This window comes from Trichosurus vulpecula, chromosome 8 (genome assembly GCF_011100635.1).
Source record: "Trichosurus vulpecula isolate mTriVul1 chromosome 8, mTriVul1.pri, whole genome shotgun sequence".
Lineage (NCBI taxonomy): Eukaryota > Metazoa > Chordata > Mammalia > Diprotodontia > Phalangeridae > Trichosurus > Trichosurus vulpecula.
In genome coordinates this window covers 238,684,148-238,701,349 of record NC_050580.1, presented here as the reverse complement: position 1 = coordinate 238,701,349, position 17,202 = coordinate 238,684,148, and the positions used below count along the sequence as shown (strand labels likewise).

The window sequence follows — 17,202 nt, the reverse complement described above, 5'->3', positions numbered from 1 at the left end:
CAACATAGGCCACATGTGTATCATTATGTATAATCCTTCCACAATACTGTTGTGAAAGACTAACTATATTTTGCTCCTTCCCAACCCATCCCCCTTTATTGAATTTTCTCCCTTGACCCTGTCCCCTTTTGAAAGTATTTGTTTTTGACTACCTCCACCCCCATCAGCCCTCCCCTCCATCATCCCCCCCCCTTTTTTTTTAGCTTCTTCCCTCTTCTTTCCTGTGGGGTAAGATTCCCAATTGGGTATGTATGGCATTCCCTCCTTAGGCCAAATCTAATGAGAGCAAGGTTCACTCATTCCCCACTCATCCGCCCTCTCCCCTCCTCCCACAGAACTGCTTCCTCTTACCACCTTTATGCGAGATAATCCACCCCATTCTATCTCTCCTTATCTCCCTCTCTCAGTATGTTCCTCTCTCATCCCTTAATTTGATTTTATTTCTTTTAGATATCTTCCCTTCATCATGAACTCACCCTGTGTCCGGGCTCTCTCTCTCCCCCTCCCTCTCTCTCTCTCTCTCTATATATATATACATATATATATATATACACATAGATATATACATACATACACATTCACCTGTATATATACATAAACATATATGTATGCATATTCCTTTCAGCTACCCTAATGCTAAGGTCTCATGAATCATACACATCATCTTTCCATGTAGGATTGTCAACAAAACAGTTCACCTTTAGTAAGTCCCTTGCAATTTCTTTTTCTTGTTTTTTTTCTTGATTACCTTTTCATGCTTCTCTTGATTCTTCTGTTTGAAAGTCAGATTTTCTATTCAGTTTTGGTCTTTTCACTGAGAAAGCTTGAAAGTCCTCTATTTTATTGAAAGTCTATATTTTGCCTTGGAGCATGATACTCAGTTTTGCTGGGTAGGTGATTCTAGGTTTTAATGCTAGCTCCATTGACCTCTGGAATATCGTATTCCAAGCCCTTCGATCTCTTAATGTAGAGGCTGCCAGATCTTGAGTTATTCTGATTGGGTTTCTACAATACTCAAATTGTTTCTTTCTGGATGCTTGTAATATTTTCTCCTTGATCTGGGAGCTCTGGAATTTGGCGACAATATTCCTGGGAGATTTCTTTTTGGCATCTATTTGAGGAGGCAATCTGTGGATTCTTTCAATGTCTATTTTGCCCTGTGGCTCTAGAATATCAGGGCAGTTCTCCTTGATAATTTCTTGAAAGATGATATCTAGGCTCTTTTTTTGATCATGGCTTTCAGGTAGTCCAATAATTTTTAAATTATCTCTCCTGGATCTATTTTCCAGGTCAGTGGTTTTCCAATGAGATATTTCACATTATCTTCCATTTTTTCATTCCTTTGTTTCTGTTTGATAATATCTTGATTTCTCATAAAGTCACTAGCTTCCACTTGGTCCAATCTAATTTTTAAAGTAGTATTTTCTTCAGTGGTCTTTTGGACCTCCTTTTCCATTTGGCTAATTCTGCCTTTCAAGGCATTCTTCTCCTCATTGGCTTTTTGGAGCTCTTTTGCCATTTGAGTTAGTCTATTTTTTAAGGTGTTGTTTTCTTCAGTGTATTTTTCAGTATTTTTTTGGGTCTCCTTTAGCAAGTCATTGACTTGTTTTCCATGGTTTTCTCGCATCCTTCTCATTTCTCTTCCCAATTTTTCCTCTACTTCTCTAACTTGCTTTTCCAAATCCTTTTTGAGCTCTTCCATGGCCTGGGACCAGTTCATCTTTTTCTTGGACGCTTTTGGTGTGGGCTCTTGCACTTTGTTGACTTCTTTAGGCTGTATATTTTGGTCTTCTTTGTCACCAAAGAAAGAATCTGGGTGTGTTTTCGCTGCCTGGCCATATTCCCAACCAACCAACTTGACCCTTGAGTTTTTCAGTGGGGTATGACTGCTTGTAGACTAGAGAGTTCTATGTTCCACGTTTGAGGGGGAGGTGCCATCTCTGCCACACCAGCACTGCTCCTTCCCCAAGAACCCACAACCCGGACTGGGCTTAGATCTTTGGCAGGTTGTGCACCCCTGCTCTGATCCGCCACTTAATTCTTCCCACCAGGTGGGCCAGGAGCGGAAAGCAATAACAGCTGTAGCTGCCCCACCTCTGCTGCCCCCGGGGCTGAAAGCCGAACCGCGAACTCCTTCCACTCCTGCAGCTTTTCCCACTAACCTTCTCCGCAGTCTTTGGTGTTTGTGGGTTGAGAAGTCTGGTAACTGCCGCAGCTCACTGATTCAGGGCGCTAGGGCCCCCTCTGCCCGGCTCCTGGTCTCTTTGGTCCCTGCCACTCAGGCTAGGCTCTGCTCCACTCCCTTCCCAGCTCCCAGCTCCGTGTGGGATAGACCTCACCCAGAGACCATCTAGGCTGTCCTGAGCTGGAGCCCTGCTTCCCTCTGCTGTTCTGTGCGTTCTGCCATTCTATAATTGGTTCAGAGCCATTTTTTATAGATTTTTGGAGGGACTCGGTACGGAGCTCACGCTAGTCCCTGCTTTCCAGCCGCCATCTTGGCTTTGCCCCCTTGACTAAATTATATTATCATCATTCTGAAAGGTAGTCTTCAAGCAATAGAAAACTATTCTTTGATTTACTCAATTATTCTTTTTCCTAAAAGGATGATGAAGATATAGGCACCATGTGTTAAACAGTATAAAGTAGCTTTATGAAATATATAGTGTGTGTGTATATCTATATCTGTATATCTATATCTATATATATCTATTTCTATATATATCTATATCTATATATATATCTCTAGAAACAACACTTTAAAATTTCTTTCCTTTCCTAAAATTTCTGATAGTGTTGAGAGTATGTGGAGGACTCATCAAGGTTATCTTTTAATAAACAAGATCTATATTTTAATCTTAATACTGCACACAATCATAAAAGGCACCATAGGCCATCTATTCCAGCCCATACCAGGCTAATAATCTCTTCTCCAGCATCCCCAACAAAATGCCTTTGCTTAAAGATCTCCATTGAGGGGACTCACTCTTTGCTGCTGCAGCCCATTCCAATTTTGACAAGTCTAGTTGTCAAGTTTTTCCTTTCATCAAATTATATATATATATATATATATATATATGTGTGTGTGTGTGTGTGTGTGTGTGTGTGTGTGTGTGTGTGTGTTTGTATTTATATCTATATGCAACTTGTACTCCAGTTGCAGAACTAAAACTTCTAGTTCTACCATCTGGAGAAAAATAGCAACATTTACATGAAAATAGCAATATTTCAGCTCATTTTCCAAAAATTTGTATGGGGAACAATGAGTCTATATTCTTGGCGTTATTATTATTATCATTATTTTTAGCAATTATAGTGTACACAACTACAAAGTAGTTTAAACAGTGATTATTATTTTCAGAACATAGTGTTTAACTTGCTATTTAAATGACATGGATAACTTTGTGTCTGATTTGTAAAATTGCTCACTAGTTCATTTTAGTGGTTTATTACTGTGCAGAACAAGTTATCACTTGACAGTTTCAACCACTTGAAAAATGCACCGCAAACTACCATGTTCCCCTCAAATCTTTTCTTGTCCAGATGAAACATTCCTAGTTCCATAGATCCGAACATAGTACTTAAGATGGATGGGAAAACCATTACCTCTTTTTTTACTCTGGATACTTCTCTTAACACAGATTGTATTAGTGTTAGTGGCTTTGATGGCCATTTTATTTTGTTGCTTCATATTGAGCTTGCAGTTCACTAAAATATCTAGTTCTTTTTCATAAGAATTATAATCTGGTCACACCTCTCCCATTTTAAAGTTGTAAATTGTACATTTTTCTTAAAATCCAGATACTGAATCTTACACTTATCTCTGTTGATTTTCTTTTTTTTTTTTAGGTTTGCAAAGAACTTTTAAAAAGCCTTTTATTTCTTTTATTAAAAGATCACTATCATTATTCCCCCTACTCTTTAATGCCTTTCCTCCCCAAAAGGAAACAAATGCACATATTGACTATGTCTGAAAATATGTTTCATTATCTCTAATCTATCACCTCTGTGCCAAGAGGTGAAAAACATGATTGATAATCAGGTGTCCGCAGTTGTAATTGGTTTTGTAATTGTGTGTCTTTGATCCTAGTTTCTAAATCTTTCATAATTGTTGTTCCTTACAATATTGTACTCAGTGTAAAATTTTTTTCTCCTGGTTTTACTCATTTCATTCTGTATCAGGTCATACAATTCCTTCTAGATTTCTCTGAAACTATCCCTTTTTTAATTTCTCACAGCACGGTAATTTTCCATTGTATTCACATGCCATAATTTGTCTGGCATTCCCCATTTGATGGACACCTCTTTCCTTTTATGTGCATGTACCTAGTAGTAATTTCACTGTGTTAAATGTATGCATAGTGATTTTTCCTATAGATTTTGAAATTGTTCTCCAGCCTGGTTTGACCAATTCATCCCTCCAGGAGCAGTGCATTTGTGTGTCTATCTTCCGACAGTCCCTCCAGCAATTGTTATTTTCTTTTTTGCCTCCATCTTTGTCAGTCTGATGGGTGTGAGATAGAGCCTCAGAGCTGTTTTAATTTTTATTCTCTTATTATTAGCAATTGGAGCATTTTGACATATGGTTGTTGATAGCTTTCTTTTCTTCTTTTGAAATCTACCTATTTATGTCTTTGACCATTACTTATTGGGGAATGGCTCTTATAGATTCCTTATATGTGTTGGAAAGGATACTTTTATCAGAGAACTTAGGTGCAAATATTTTTTCCCAGTTACCTATTTCCCTTCTGGTCTAACTGCATTGATTTTATTTGTAAAGAACTTTCCAGTTTTATGCAATCAAAGTTGTCCATTTTGTTTCCTTTGTGACTCTATCCCTTTTTTGGTAAACAAAACCAAAAAACTCTTACTTTTTCCATAGTTGTAGAACGTATTACCTTCCCTGCTACTTCAATTTGTTTATAATATAATCTTTTATATTGAGGTGATGGATCCATTTTTAGCTTGTTGTACTATATGTTAGAGGTGGATCAGATCCAAATTTCTGCCAGATTACCTTCCAGTGTTCCCAATAATTTTTGTCAGATTATGATTCTTTAACTCAATAATTTATATCCTTGAGTTTATAGAACAATATGCTACTATATTTGGTTGATTCTGGGACTTGTGTACTTTGTCTCACTGGTAATTTTTCTATTATTAGGCCCATATTAAATAATTTTGTTGATTACTGTTTGGTAGTATAGTTTGAGATCCTGCAACATTAAGCCTTTTCCCAACTTTTTTTCCATTATTTTCTTAGAGATACTACCTTTTGTTCTTTCACATGGATTATGATATTTTTTCTAATTCTATAAAGCTACCTTTTGGTAGTTTGATTGATTTGACCCTAAATCTACATTAATTTAGGTAGTGTCATCTTTTTAAAAATACATTGGTATTATATAATTTCCTATTAAATGTCATCTTATTCAGTGCATTTTTTGGTTCGAACTTGTTGAATTTCCTTAGGATCCATGTTTTCTATTCTTTCCTCTCCTTGGCTTTTAAGTTCCTTTATAACCTGGCTCCTTTGTTCGTTCCAGTGTTCTTATACCATATTCCCCTCCTTTTACTCAGTGATCCAATGATATGTGTCTCCTTGTTATTCTTCCACAAGATACTCTGTCTCCAAATTTCAGGCATTTTCATTGGCTCTCTTCCATGGCTGGCATGTTCTCCCTCTATCTCTGTTGACTAGCTTTTTTGATTTCCTTCAGTTCTCAGCTGAAATCCTACCTTTTGCAGGAAGTTTTCTCCAAAGTTCTTTAATTCTAGTGCCTTTCCCCTAAACAAGGTTATTTTCAATGTATCCTATGTCTTGTTTGTACCCCATTGTTTACAGATTGTCCTTCCCTTTAGAATGGGGGCTCCATGAGGCAGAAACTATTTTTGGCTTTGCTTCATATCCCTAGCTCTTTACATATTCCCTGGAAAATAATTGGTATTTAATAAGTGCTTATTGATTTGACTTCTACTTTAGTGAAATTTGCTTTAGTGAAATCTGCCTTTTATACTTTCATCAAAGTCTCTTATAAAAATAATGAAAAGCCCTGGAAAATTGACAGATCCTAGTGGCATTCTATTAAACCCTGTCTTCCAAGTTGAAATTGCCCAAATAATTCATATTTCTTTGAGTTCAGCCATTTTTTAGTTTTGAAATTCATGTAACTATACTGTCATCCTCACCATATCTTCTCATGTTTTTCTTAAGTTAATTTTAGAGAATTGGTTAAATAATTGAATAAAATTGAAGTAGAACATATCATATTTTCCTTGTCTGCCAATCTTGTTAGATTCTTTACAGTAGGACCAGTTTTTATTTTACATATACTTCATTGAATGGAATACATTCAATGAAGCGAGGGAAGCAGTTGATCTAAAGCAGAGGTGTCAAATACACAACTAATGGATGATACTCCCAGGTGCAGCCCAATGTAATTGGGAAATATTTAAGAAACTAAATAAAAATACAATAGGAGATCAAAATGTTAATGGTGGTTTTTGAAGTAAATATGCAGGCTACAGTTATGGTATGTATGTTTTAGTGATCCATTCATATTTAAGTTTGACATCAATAGTCTACAGGACTAGGAGTATTTAAAACAACAACAACAAACTAAACTGAACCTACAGGGAATTGGTGTTCTGAGGCTTGGCAGAATTTTCATTATCCTTTGGGAAGTCTTTTTCACCCGGCATAGGTACATTGTTAAATGCGGAATTGGAGGGTAAATGTGTCTGTTTTTACCAGTTACATTCTTTTAATTTTTTATGAGGAAAATCATCTTTATTAAATTTCATGCTACAAAATTATTTCATTTCATTGCTTTCCATTCCTAAACCTGAATAACTGGCCTGGCCTAAGTTAGACCTGTCTTGAAATACTATGTCAAAAAAAGGAAGTGAGGTTAGTCTGGCAAAGTATGTTATTGATGAAATGATTCTGACTCTTTACAATCATTCTTTCCTTTTCTAGTTTCTTATTTGCCATCTCTTTAGTAAAATGTTCTAGAATTTTTCCAGAAATAGAAGTTTACTGACTTTTTTTTAAAATTGAAACAGCATTGGTCTTTTTATAGTATTGTGCCATATTGTCTATTCGCCAAGGTCCTTCAAAGATCAGCACTAGAGGCAGAGCAACTGTGGATGGTTGTTTTTTCAAGATCCATGGAAGTTGTTCCTCCAGGCTTGGTTATTTGAATTCACTAAGGATAGCTAAAATGCTATCTTACCATTTGCTTATTTGTTGTGATTTTCTACTGTTTGTAGTCATTTGGGCAGCTAGATGGCACAATGGATAGATAGGGTCCTGGAATCAGGAAGACTTATCTTCTGGAGTTCAAATCTAGCCTCAGATACTAGCAGTGTGACCCTGGGCAAGTCACTTAATCCTGTTTGCTTCAGTTTTCTCAACTGTAAAGTGAGCTAGAAAAGGAAATGGCAAACCACTCCAGTATCTTTGCCAAGAAAACCCCAAATGGGGTCACAGATGGTTGGAAATGACTGAACAACAACAAAAACTAGTCAATTTTTCTTATTCAAAGAGTAAAACAGAATCAAATAAAATTCAAAGAGTAAAACAGAAGCAAATAAGATCTTAGTTCAATGCAATTTCATTCAAAAACATTTATTAAATACCTACTATCTTCAATATACTGTGTTATTGTCTGGAGATATAATGGCAAAATAGAAAAAAAATCTGATTCTCATAGAGCTTTTGACTGATACATGTAAACAGATAAATAAATACAAGAGAATTTAAAAGTGTATTGTCACTGTCTTCCATTATAACTTACTTTATCCATCTACCCTCAGAAACATATCTTTTTTTGTTGGTCGTTCTCTTGCCCCTAACTTAGCTTTAAAAAAAATTCCTTTATTTTATTCACGGAATTCATCACCACTTTGGGCTTTGCTGTTATGAACACAATTGTTCAATGTGTGTTCCATTTTAAATATCTTATTTTGTGTTGTCTTTATATGTTGTACATTCTTTGTATACTCATATATCTGCATGCTGTTTTCAGCTTGAATTATTTATCCTTGTCTATCCATGCATATCTGTACGTGTGTTAAAAATTTGAATTGGTCAGTAAGTTCTCCTATTGGTACCTTTAGGAAGCTCCCATTTTTCTTCCTCAATAGAATGATTTCTGATTGAATCTTCATCATTCTATTATTCATTTCCCATTTCTTTTGGACCATTTTTTATTCAAAATATTTATATATTCTACATTTTTTAAAAAAGTGCTTTGGAATCTATTCTCTTAGAATCTAGTTTTTAAGTCACACTAAAACTTGGCTTTTGTTTCCATCTCTATCATGATATATCTCTTTTAGAATAGTTATTTATCTTTATGGATCTTGTCTATCATTTCTTCTACAGAAACCATTTCCTTCTTGTTGGTAAAAGTAACTTTAGAGTGATAGTATCCTTCCCCACCCCCCCCCCCCACACCTCACTTATTTGCTTTTTTAAGGATGGAACTTTAAGGCAAGTCCCAACTCTTCAGCTTTCTACTTTTGAAAAAGATGAATGTACCAGCAGAAGTCTAGATAATTGAAATCTTCCCTTACAATATCTAGCTTCTGTGCCAGATTTAGGATTCATTTCCTCAGTTCTTCTCATTCATCCCTTGATCCAGTTGATTTTAGTTAAGGAGACTCATGATTTCTGGCAGTGGTGCCCTGATCTTGAATTTCTCTCATAAACCTCTCTGATTTCATAAAATAGTCTGTACAACTCAGCTGTTTGCTTGATGCTTCTTTGTTGATGTACTGTTGGCTTTCATTGGTCTGTCACCCTTGGAGGACTTTTTTGTCCTACCCTTATATCTTCTACATTTCATAGGATCCCCCAGAGGTAAGCCGCTCACCAGTGTGTACCTGTTATCATCCTTTACAGTGGTCGGGTGACGTCTGCTTATTCCAAAAAATAGTTCTGAGTGACTTAATATTTTTATCATTTGTTTTGTTAGAATACTTTCCGAATCTGTTACAGTCCATTTTACATTTCCGAAGGTAGACTTTAAAATGGATTTTGTATAGGTATTAAATGCTTTAAACATGTTCATATTCAAACCATATTCAATCACAACCTTCGTGATATAAACGTATGGGTCCTTTCATCTATTCATTTGATGTGACTTCCAGGTTTAAGTTCAAAGTTTTTAGTCTCCATTTTTGGCATATGTTAAGGATATTATACTTAACAAGTCCAAAAGACGTTCCACAAGATGGAGTTTGGTTTTGTTTTTTTTTTTTGTTTTTTTTTTTTGGGAGCTTGATGTGTGTCAAGTTTCAAGTAGATAAATAAAATGTTTTGATTTGAGTCCTTTAATTTGGAAGCCATACTTCGTTTTATTTAGGAGAGATAATGAATGTAAGGCTAGGCAGGATAATAATAGATTTTACCTGGCTCTTTGTTGTTGTTAATGTTACAGAAAATTGTTCTTTACAGCTTGTTTGTTGGAGCTTACCTAGCAATGGTCTTAAGGACAATTTGCTTTCTTGTTACTCGCTTATATTTAATGTTCTGTAGATTTTCACACATGTATATAAAATGACTGATTTTCATAGTTTAATTAGTGCTCTTAAAGTAAGCTTATCTTTTGTATACTTGCTTTTAGAACAACTCCAGTGGTAGACAGGATGACAAAGCTGATATGTATTTCATCCGGTTTCTTCATGATTTTGAAGGTCTTTGTATTTTGAAATCTTTATGTTCCATGAAGCTGGTAGAATAATAAGTATTTTGTATGTCAACGTCTATTAAAAACACTGTTCTTCAATTTCTATGGATCAGTGCTATATCCAGTCAATTATGGGCAACAGTTGAGTGTATAATTATGTTCCAATTCCAGTACAGTTTATTGGTTGACTTCTCAAGGGAGTTTTATCTGTCATTCCATGAAGACAGCACCTTTTAAGGGGTAATTCTAGTTAGCAGTTTATGTCTTGCTAGGTCCTTGATTTTTATAACCCTATAGTGAGACGTGTTCCACAGTTTCTCACATTTCTGTGCATTATCTAAATTGATCACGGAGAGAATCTTCCTATAATTTCTGGAGTCAATAACCTTTTCTTGAATTGCCATTCTCATTGTGGCAACTGTTTGGTAGTGGTTGAAGTTCACTACAAAATGATAATGGAGTCAGGGCCTTCCCTTTTCTCCATTTCCTATTTTTTAGAAAACAACAGCTTGTTCAAACATGTTGTGTTTCAGCTATTATAATGAACATAATGAAGTGATTACATTATCATCCCTATTGATCAGGTATGAATTAAAATAACAAATAGTCTTAAGAAGAGGAGATAGCCTATTTAAAAATTTAATTATTTCAGCCTTATGGTCATAAAATTGTAGTTAATTTTCTGCCTATTTTGAAAATGAATAATAACACCTTATTTACATAATAAAATGAAAACATATAGAAAGGATGGGAAAGAGTACTTATTAATCATCTCCTATGCGTCAGGCATAAACACTTTAAAAAGATTATCTCATTTGATCCTCACAAAATCTTGGGAAGTAGCTGTTCTTATTATCACTGTTTTACAGTTGAGGAAACTGAGGCTTATAGACATTAAGTAGCTTGCCTGAGGTCACACAGTTAGTAAATGGCTGAGACTGTCTTTGAGCTCAGGTCTTCCTGCATCTAAGCCCAGCAACTGTACCCAGTGTATTATTTACCGGCTTGAATTGAGTCTTGAAGGATAGGTGGGGTTTCTGTTTAATACCTAATTTTGGTAGAGTGCCAAGTACGGTGTTTTATTCATGAAAATGCTTAATAGTGCTGGTTTCATCATCAATATATGTACATTTTTGGTTACACTTTACTTGCAATTTTCTCAATTTCTATAAGGATTAAATTTCAAAGTTTTAGTTGTAGCTGACACCCAGGCAGTATATATGTGAGGACCTGATTAACATTCACAAAGGTTATAGTAAATTGATTTGAAGAGTAACAAATTGTGGCTACACTCATCTTTAGTAAGATGGTGCAATTATGTTCACAAATAATATATTCTTTCTTGACAAGAGAAATTATGGTGCTGATAACTCTATGGAGCATGAAATGCTAAGTTCAAGAGTCCCGATTTCTTCATAGAAACTCCTTGGGTTATGAAATACACAAATGCAAAGTAAAAATCCAAGGCCTATATGACTTAAAACTCTGTACCTGTTGTGTTTTTATGTTCAGATTCAAATTTTCAGGTTATTAACTTGTTCTTTTTTTAAAAAAGTAAAATTACTAAGTTTTTTTATTTATACTCAGGTTAGCATGGTCGTATTTAATTTTTCCAGATGTTTTTTAAGATGCTATTACTTTTTAGTGTATTTTATTGATTGCTTATACTTATCTTTTCAAGACTAAACTTCAGTGGCTTTGTGAAGAGGTGAAAGAGAGAGAGAACAGAGAAAAAAAGCTGAAGCAACAGCTGTTATTGTCCAGACATCAACTCAAGGACATGACTCAACTGAAAGAATCCCAGCATCAATCTCTCTTCGACCAGATAGAAAAACAGGAGCAACTTATAGAAGAAATCCATCGAGAAAGGAAAGGTATGTTGATGGCTCTAATGGTAAATAGATATACAGCTATATTCATAGGATCTTAGGATGAGAAGGAACTCGAAGAAGCTATTTTCATCATTCTACTGCCTCCACTTAGGAAGTTTAAAACAATTCTCTGTTCGTTTTATTTTTTATTAATTATCTGTGCGTCTTTACTTTGATCCATTGATGGATTCATAAACTTATTGGTATGGATGCTCCCTCCACCATGCAGATTGCAAGCCATGTATGCTTTCTCATCCTTGTCCATTCTTGTCCAGGTTTTTCCATCAATCCTCCACAAATGATCTACCCTGTGCATTGGGGGGCCCCTCTAATATTTAGGGGCTAGTGATACTAGATGTAGGCTGCCCATTTGGTTATGCTTTATACTCACTGAATAAACAACCCAACTCCTTTTCTGGTGTTTTACAGGATTGATGATGTCTCATAGGCCCCATCTCATATGTCATTCATCTTAAGTAGTTACTTGTTCACCAACTGCATTTTTTTCCTTCTCCTTTTAGGTGCCTACCAATTTATTTCTTTTTAAATAGCAATATTCTATGATTCATGGCGGTGTAGCATTTCTGGGGTAATACTGGCCTTAAAGTGGTACATAATTCTGAAATGCGGGGTTTATTTTCAGTCTGTAGTATACATGTGAGATTAAAAATCCTGAAGAGCTAACTCAGTTGCTCAGCTATTTAGTTGCATGTTATAATTTGGGCAACAAGTATTTTCTGTCCATTCTTTTTTCAGTGTAGGCTGATCTCTTTGAATGAGGATGAATTTTATTGAAGAGGCTTTATGTTGTTCCAAAGATTAATGTGATTAAGTCAATATTATCTATATATAGCATCATTCAGGGAACTTCCTCTCGAATAGGGATCCCTCTTTTGAATTTATACAGGTCGTGGCACTGGAGGTGAGCGTATATCCCATGTTTTATACTTTCCTTGATATCAATACTCAGCATAACATTGAACAAAGTTATTTTGGTGTTTGTATCTGTCATAAAATTCTTATGATTTTTACCTATTGTGAGATATACCTTATTTGATGAGACATTTAAATTTATATTTTTTCTGCCAAATCAAATGCTTTTTTGAAACCAGAAATAATGTACTCCAAACCCCAGACAGAATGGAATCATTTATTTCTTTATGTTTCCTTTCAATTTAATATTTTTTAAACACCTACTATGTGCAAAGCACTGTGGTGTATTCTCAGAATACAAATTAAAAAATGAAAGTCTCCACCAAGTCTACTACGGTATGGGGGATATTATATACAGACAAATACAAGGTAATTTGGGGAGAAAGTACTTATAACTGGAATGATGAGGAGAAGCTTTAATTATGAGATAATTCCTAAGATGAGCCTAGAAGATAAAGATTCCAAAGGCAAAAGTAAAGAGAGGGACAACATTCTAGTATAGCAAATAGCTTATGGAAATGTATAGAGGATAGGAGATGGAATGCTGAGTTTGGTGAAGTTAATATGCTAGTTTGGCCAAAATATAGAGTATATAAAAGGGAGAATGTGAAATGTGAAATAAGGCTAGAAATAAAGGTTGGAGCCGAATTGTGGATGCCCTTCAAAGTCAGACTGAGGAGTTTGTGTTTTATGCTAGAGGTAATAGGAAGTCACTAAAGGTTTTTGAGTTGGGGAATGACATTCCCAGACTTGTGGCTCTGGAAGATTATTTTGGGAGCTGTGTGCATGATAGAAGATCATGGCTGGAGACAGGAATACCAGCCACTTAGGATGCTGCTCTAGTAGACAAAGTGACAGGTGATGAGGGTTTGAATTAGGTTTATGGCAGTGTGAGTGGAGAGAAGAGAGAAGAAGAGAGAAGAGAAGAGATTTGAGAGATGTAATTGGGTGTGGAATAGAATGAGTAAGGTGAGGAAACTGGTTTTAGAGACTGAAAAAGAGAGGAGTCTAGATTGACCCTGAAATTGTGAACTTGGATTTACAGACAGAAATAGGGAGATTTGTGGTTTAGGGTGAAAGATGAAATTTGCCATTTCAAAGATGAAATTCAGCATGCACTCTATTTTATTTAAGATACTTTTAGAACTTCTTTATGGAGATGTTTAGAAGGATGTTGAAGTTCAGTAGTGGTATTAGGACTTGACTTAAAGGTTTGGGAATGATTTGTGTAATAATAATAATTGAACCCATAATGCCTGATGAAAAAGGCAGAGTGAGAAGGAGAGAGGCCTCTTTGAGGAGTAGGAGATGAAAGTCAGTCTAAAGAATCTCAGAATGAATAGTCAGATTGGGGGACAATCAGGAAGCGAAGGCAGGAGAAAGTACGTGGGAAAAACATATTGTTAACATAATTAAATGCCACATAGAGGTCAAGAAGGGAGAAAAGACCATTGGACTTAAAAATTAAGTTAATCTTGGCAACAGTGTTTTCAGTTGAGTGGTGGGACAGAACAAAAACATTAAGGGATAGTGAGTGGATAGTAGGGAAGAGAGGTACTGAGAATAAACATCTCTTTTCAGCATATTGGCAGTGAGATGAAGCAGGGAGGAAAGAGAGGACAGGACAGGATTAGGTTTAGGGAGAATGGAAGTTTCCATGGGGATGAAGAACATATTAAGTAGGAGTGAGAGATAGAAGGATAGGGGATTGTAATCAGAAGGGAATTTCAGAATTCAAGATCATGGAGGTTAAATAGTTATGTATATGTAATAGTGAGATCTAAGATATGACTATACCTGTCAGTTTGTTTTATTTCCAATTTTGTCTACAAATTATGTTGGGATCATTTAGCTAAATGGATCTCACTCCAAATTCTTTGCATACTGCATTTCTCAATTGCTTTTTTTTCTTACTCTTTAGGGAACAATATTTCTTGTAATCACTTAGCAGTAAATTTTATTTTATATTTTTCAATACACAAAAATGAATTTTCATATCATCACTCCCCCATTGGAAAAAAGGAAAAATGAAACAAAACACTTGTAAAAATATGCATAGTCAAAGAAAAAAATTTCCAGTGACCATGTCCAAAAAATAAATATCTTATTCTGTACCCTGAGTCCATCATCCCTGTTATAATGTAGGTAGCATGCTTCATCATCGGGCTTCTCAAATCATGTTTTTTTTTAGTTGATCAGTTCATCCAAGTTGTCTTTACAGTATTGTTGTTAATATATAAATTTTTCTCTTCATTCTGCTCACTTTATTCTATCTAATGATCATACAAATCTTGAGTTTTCTTTGAAACCATCTCATAATTTCTTCCAACACAATAATATTCCATTACATTCATATATTATAATTTGTTTATACATTCCTTAATTGATGGGTACCCCATTCACTTACTTCACATTTTATTCTCATCACCAAAAGAGCTGCTATACATGTATAAATGTTTATTTGTATATGTAGAACCAGTTTCTCTCTCTTTAATCTCTTTGGGGTGTAGGCTTAGGGAGGTATTGCTTTATCAAAGGGTATGCACAGCTTTGTAACTTTTGGGACATAGTTCAAATTGCTTTCCAAAAGGCCTGAAATAATTCACGGTTCCACTAACAGTTCATTGAAGTGCTATTTCTCACAGCCCCTTCAGCATTTGTCATTTTCCTTGTTTTTTTCTCTCCAACTTTGCCTGTTAGTGTTTGTAGTCTACTACTGGCATACCCTATGATATTTTGCAAATGAACTCTTAATCTGAGACTTCCTTTGGGTCTACATGATAAGATTTATTGTTTCTGCCTGAGGCATTGTCTGAGATCATTCTCTATCCTTGTCATGGCAATTGTTTTGTTAAAGTTAACTACGGACTTATATTAGAGTCAGTGCATTTCCTTTTATCCATCTCCTGTATTTCAGAATACAAGAGCTTTACAGAATACAAGTTGCATTACAGTTAATGTAATTACGTGCACTATCTACTTATCTTTATTCTTTCTTTTAAATTAGTGTTGATTTTGACCTTTACACTAAACATTCAATGATACAGCTAAAAAGCTTTCTCTGAAATGATTATGAAAATTACCAGTTTTATTCTGTATGTTAAGATAATGCAAATTTCTCTTTTTATGGGTGGTGGAGTATTTACAACCCATTTCAACTTTTAGTTTCTTTGAATTTTTTTTGATGGTTTTTTAACATATTTTGCTGTTATCCTGGGTGCCCTCTTTCGTGCTGTAGTCAGAACACCAAAATGTATGTTGACTTGATTTGGAGGCTCTCGTCAGGCTCCTCATAGAATTTCTTTACTTTACTCTGCAATAGGAGCTAGTGCATAATTATCTTAATTTTGATGTTTATGAGTACTTAAAGATGATGAGCAATTTCCCATGAAATAAAGTACCTAATTTTCAGAGAAGAACCTGTGAAACATCTTTCCATTCACTTGTAACTAATTTGTCTTTTGGTTTAATTGATGGTAAGAATGTCAAATTTTTGTATGATTAAATTTCTTTATTGTTATGTCAGCTCATTGGTAACTGGTTCAAAATTGCATGTAAGATTAATGTCACTTATAAATTAATGTTTTATTTGAATAAGAAGCATTAATTATCACTATCTGCTCCCTCATGTGCCATTCTACCACCATCACTGCAAACACATATGATTGAAGAATATTTTTTGTATTTTTTTCTGTCTTTGGTGGGACATCATGGCACACACAAAAAAATTTAATCATTTACTGGTATTTTTCTTTCTTTTTCAAGACTGGTGCATTGATGGCTGATACATTGCATAGTCAGACCTATTGAAACTAGTTTTGTAGAATATAGTTTTGTAGAATATCTTAGCTACTAGTATTGATTCTGTTCTTTTTAATCCAATTATCTAATAGTTTATTTTATTTTAAAAATTACTAGTTTTATTCATTAATTCAGTGGTTATTTGCTTTTTTTTTCCAATTTTGTTGATTCCTTTAATTTTTAGGATTTCTTTTTTGGCATTTCATCAGATTTTGAAAATTTATTAGTTTTCTAGTATTTTTACTTTCATTCCCAATTCATTGATATGTTCTTTCTTCCTCCTTCCTCCTTCTCTCCCCCCTCTTTTCTTTCTCTCTCTCTCTTTAAGAAAAAGTGTTTAGAGATACAAATTTCCCCTTAAGGACTACTTTGGCTGTACCTCCAAATTTTGGAATGTCGTCTCATTGTTGTCATTATCTTTAAGGAATTTATTTTTCATTTCTATTTTTTGTTCTTTCACCCAATGTTTCTTTAGGGTTAAATTATTTAGTCTCCAGTTGGTTTTTAATATTTTTTCTAGTGAACCTTAATTGCCAAAAGTCTGTCATATCTAATTTTTCTAAAATTATCTTCAGGTCTTTAACTTCTTTCTCATTTTAAAGACTTTTATGAACTGATGCAGAGTGAAGTAAGCAGAACTAGATAACAAATTTATAATATAACAAATATTATAAGCATGAACAATTTTGAAAACTTTTTATAAACTGATAAAGAATGTAATGAATAGAACCAAGAAAAAAAATTGAAAGTTGTGAGAACTCTGATCCATTCAATGACCATTAATGATTCCAGAGACCAAGGATCAAATATGCTAGCAGTTTCAGACAACTGATGAATTTAGAGTGCAGATGAGGCATACACATTTTTGTATATAGCTAATAAGGGATTTTTTTTTTTACTTAATT

The 17,202-nt window shown here is 34.7% G+C and overlaps 1 protein-coding gene across 1 annotated transcript in view; it reads left to right on the top strand.

Annotated features, from left to right (window-relative positions):
- The window catches only part of CEP128 (centrosomal protein 128), a 534,450-nt gene that overhangs the window by 211,181 nt on the left and 306,067 nt on the right, over nt 1–17,202 (top strand). Inside the window, exon 17 of the mRNA XM_036737234.1 lies at nt 11,374–11,566. Within this exon, the coding sequence (XP_036593129.1) occupies nt 11,374–11,566 (193 nt within the window). The remainder of the gene's footprint in view (nt 1–11,373; nt 11,567–17,202) is intronic.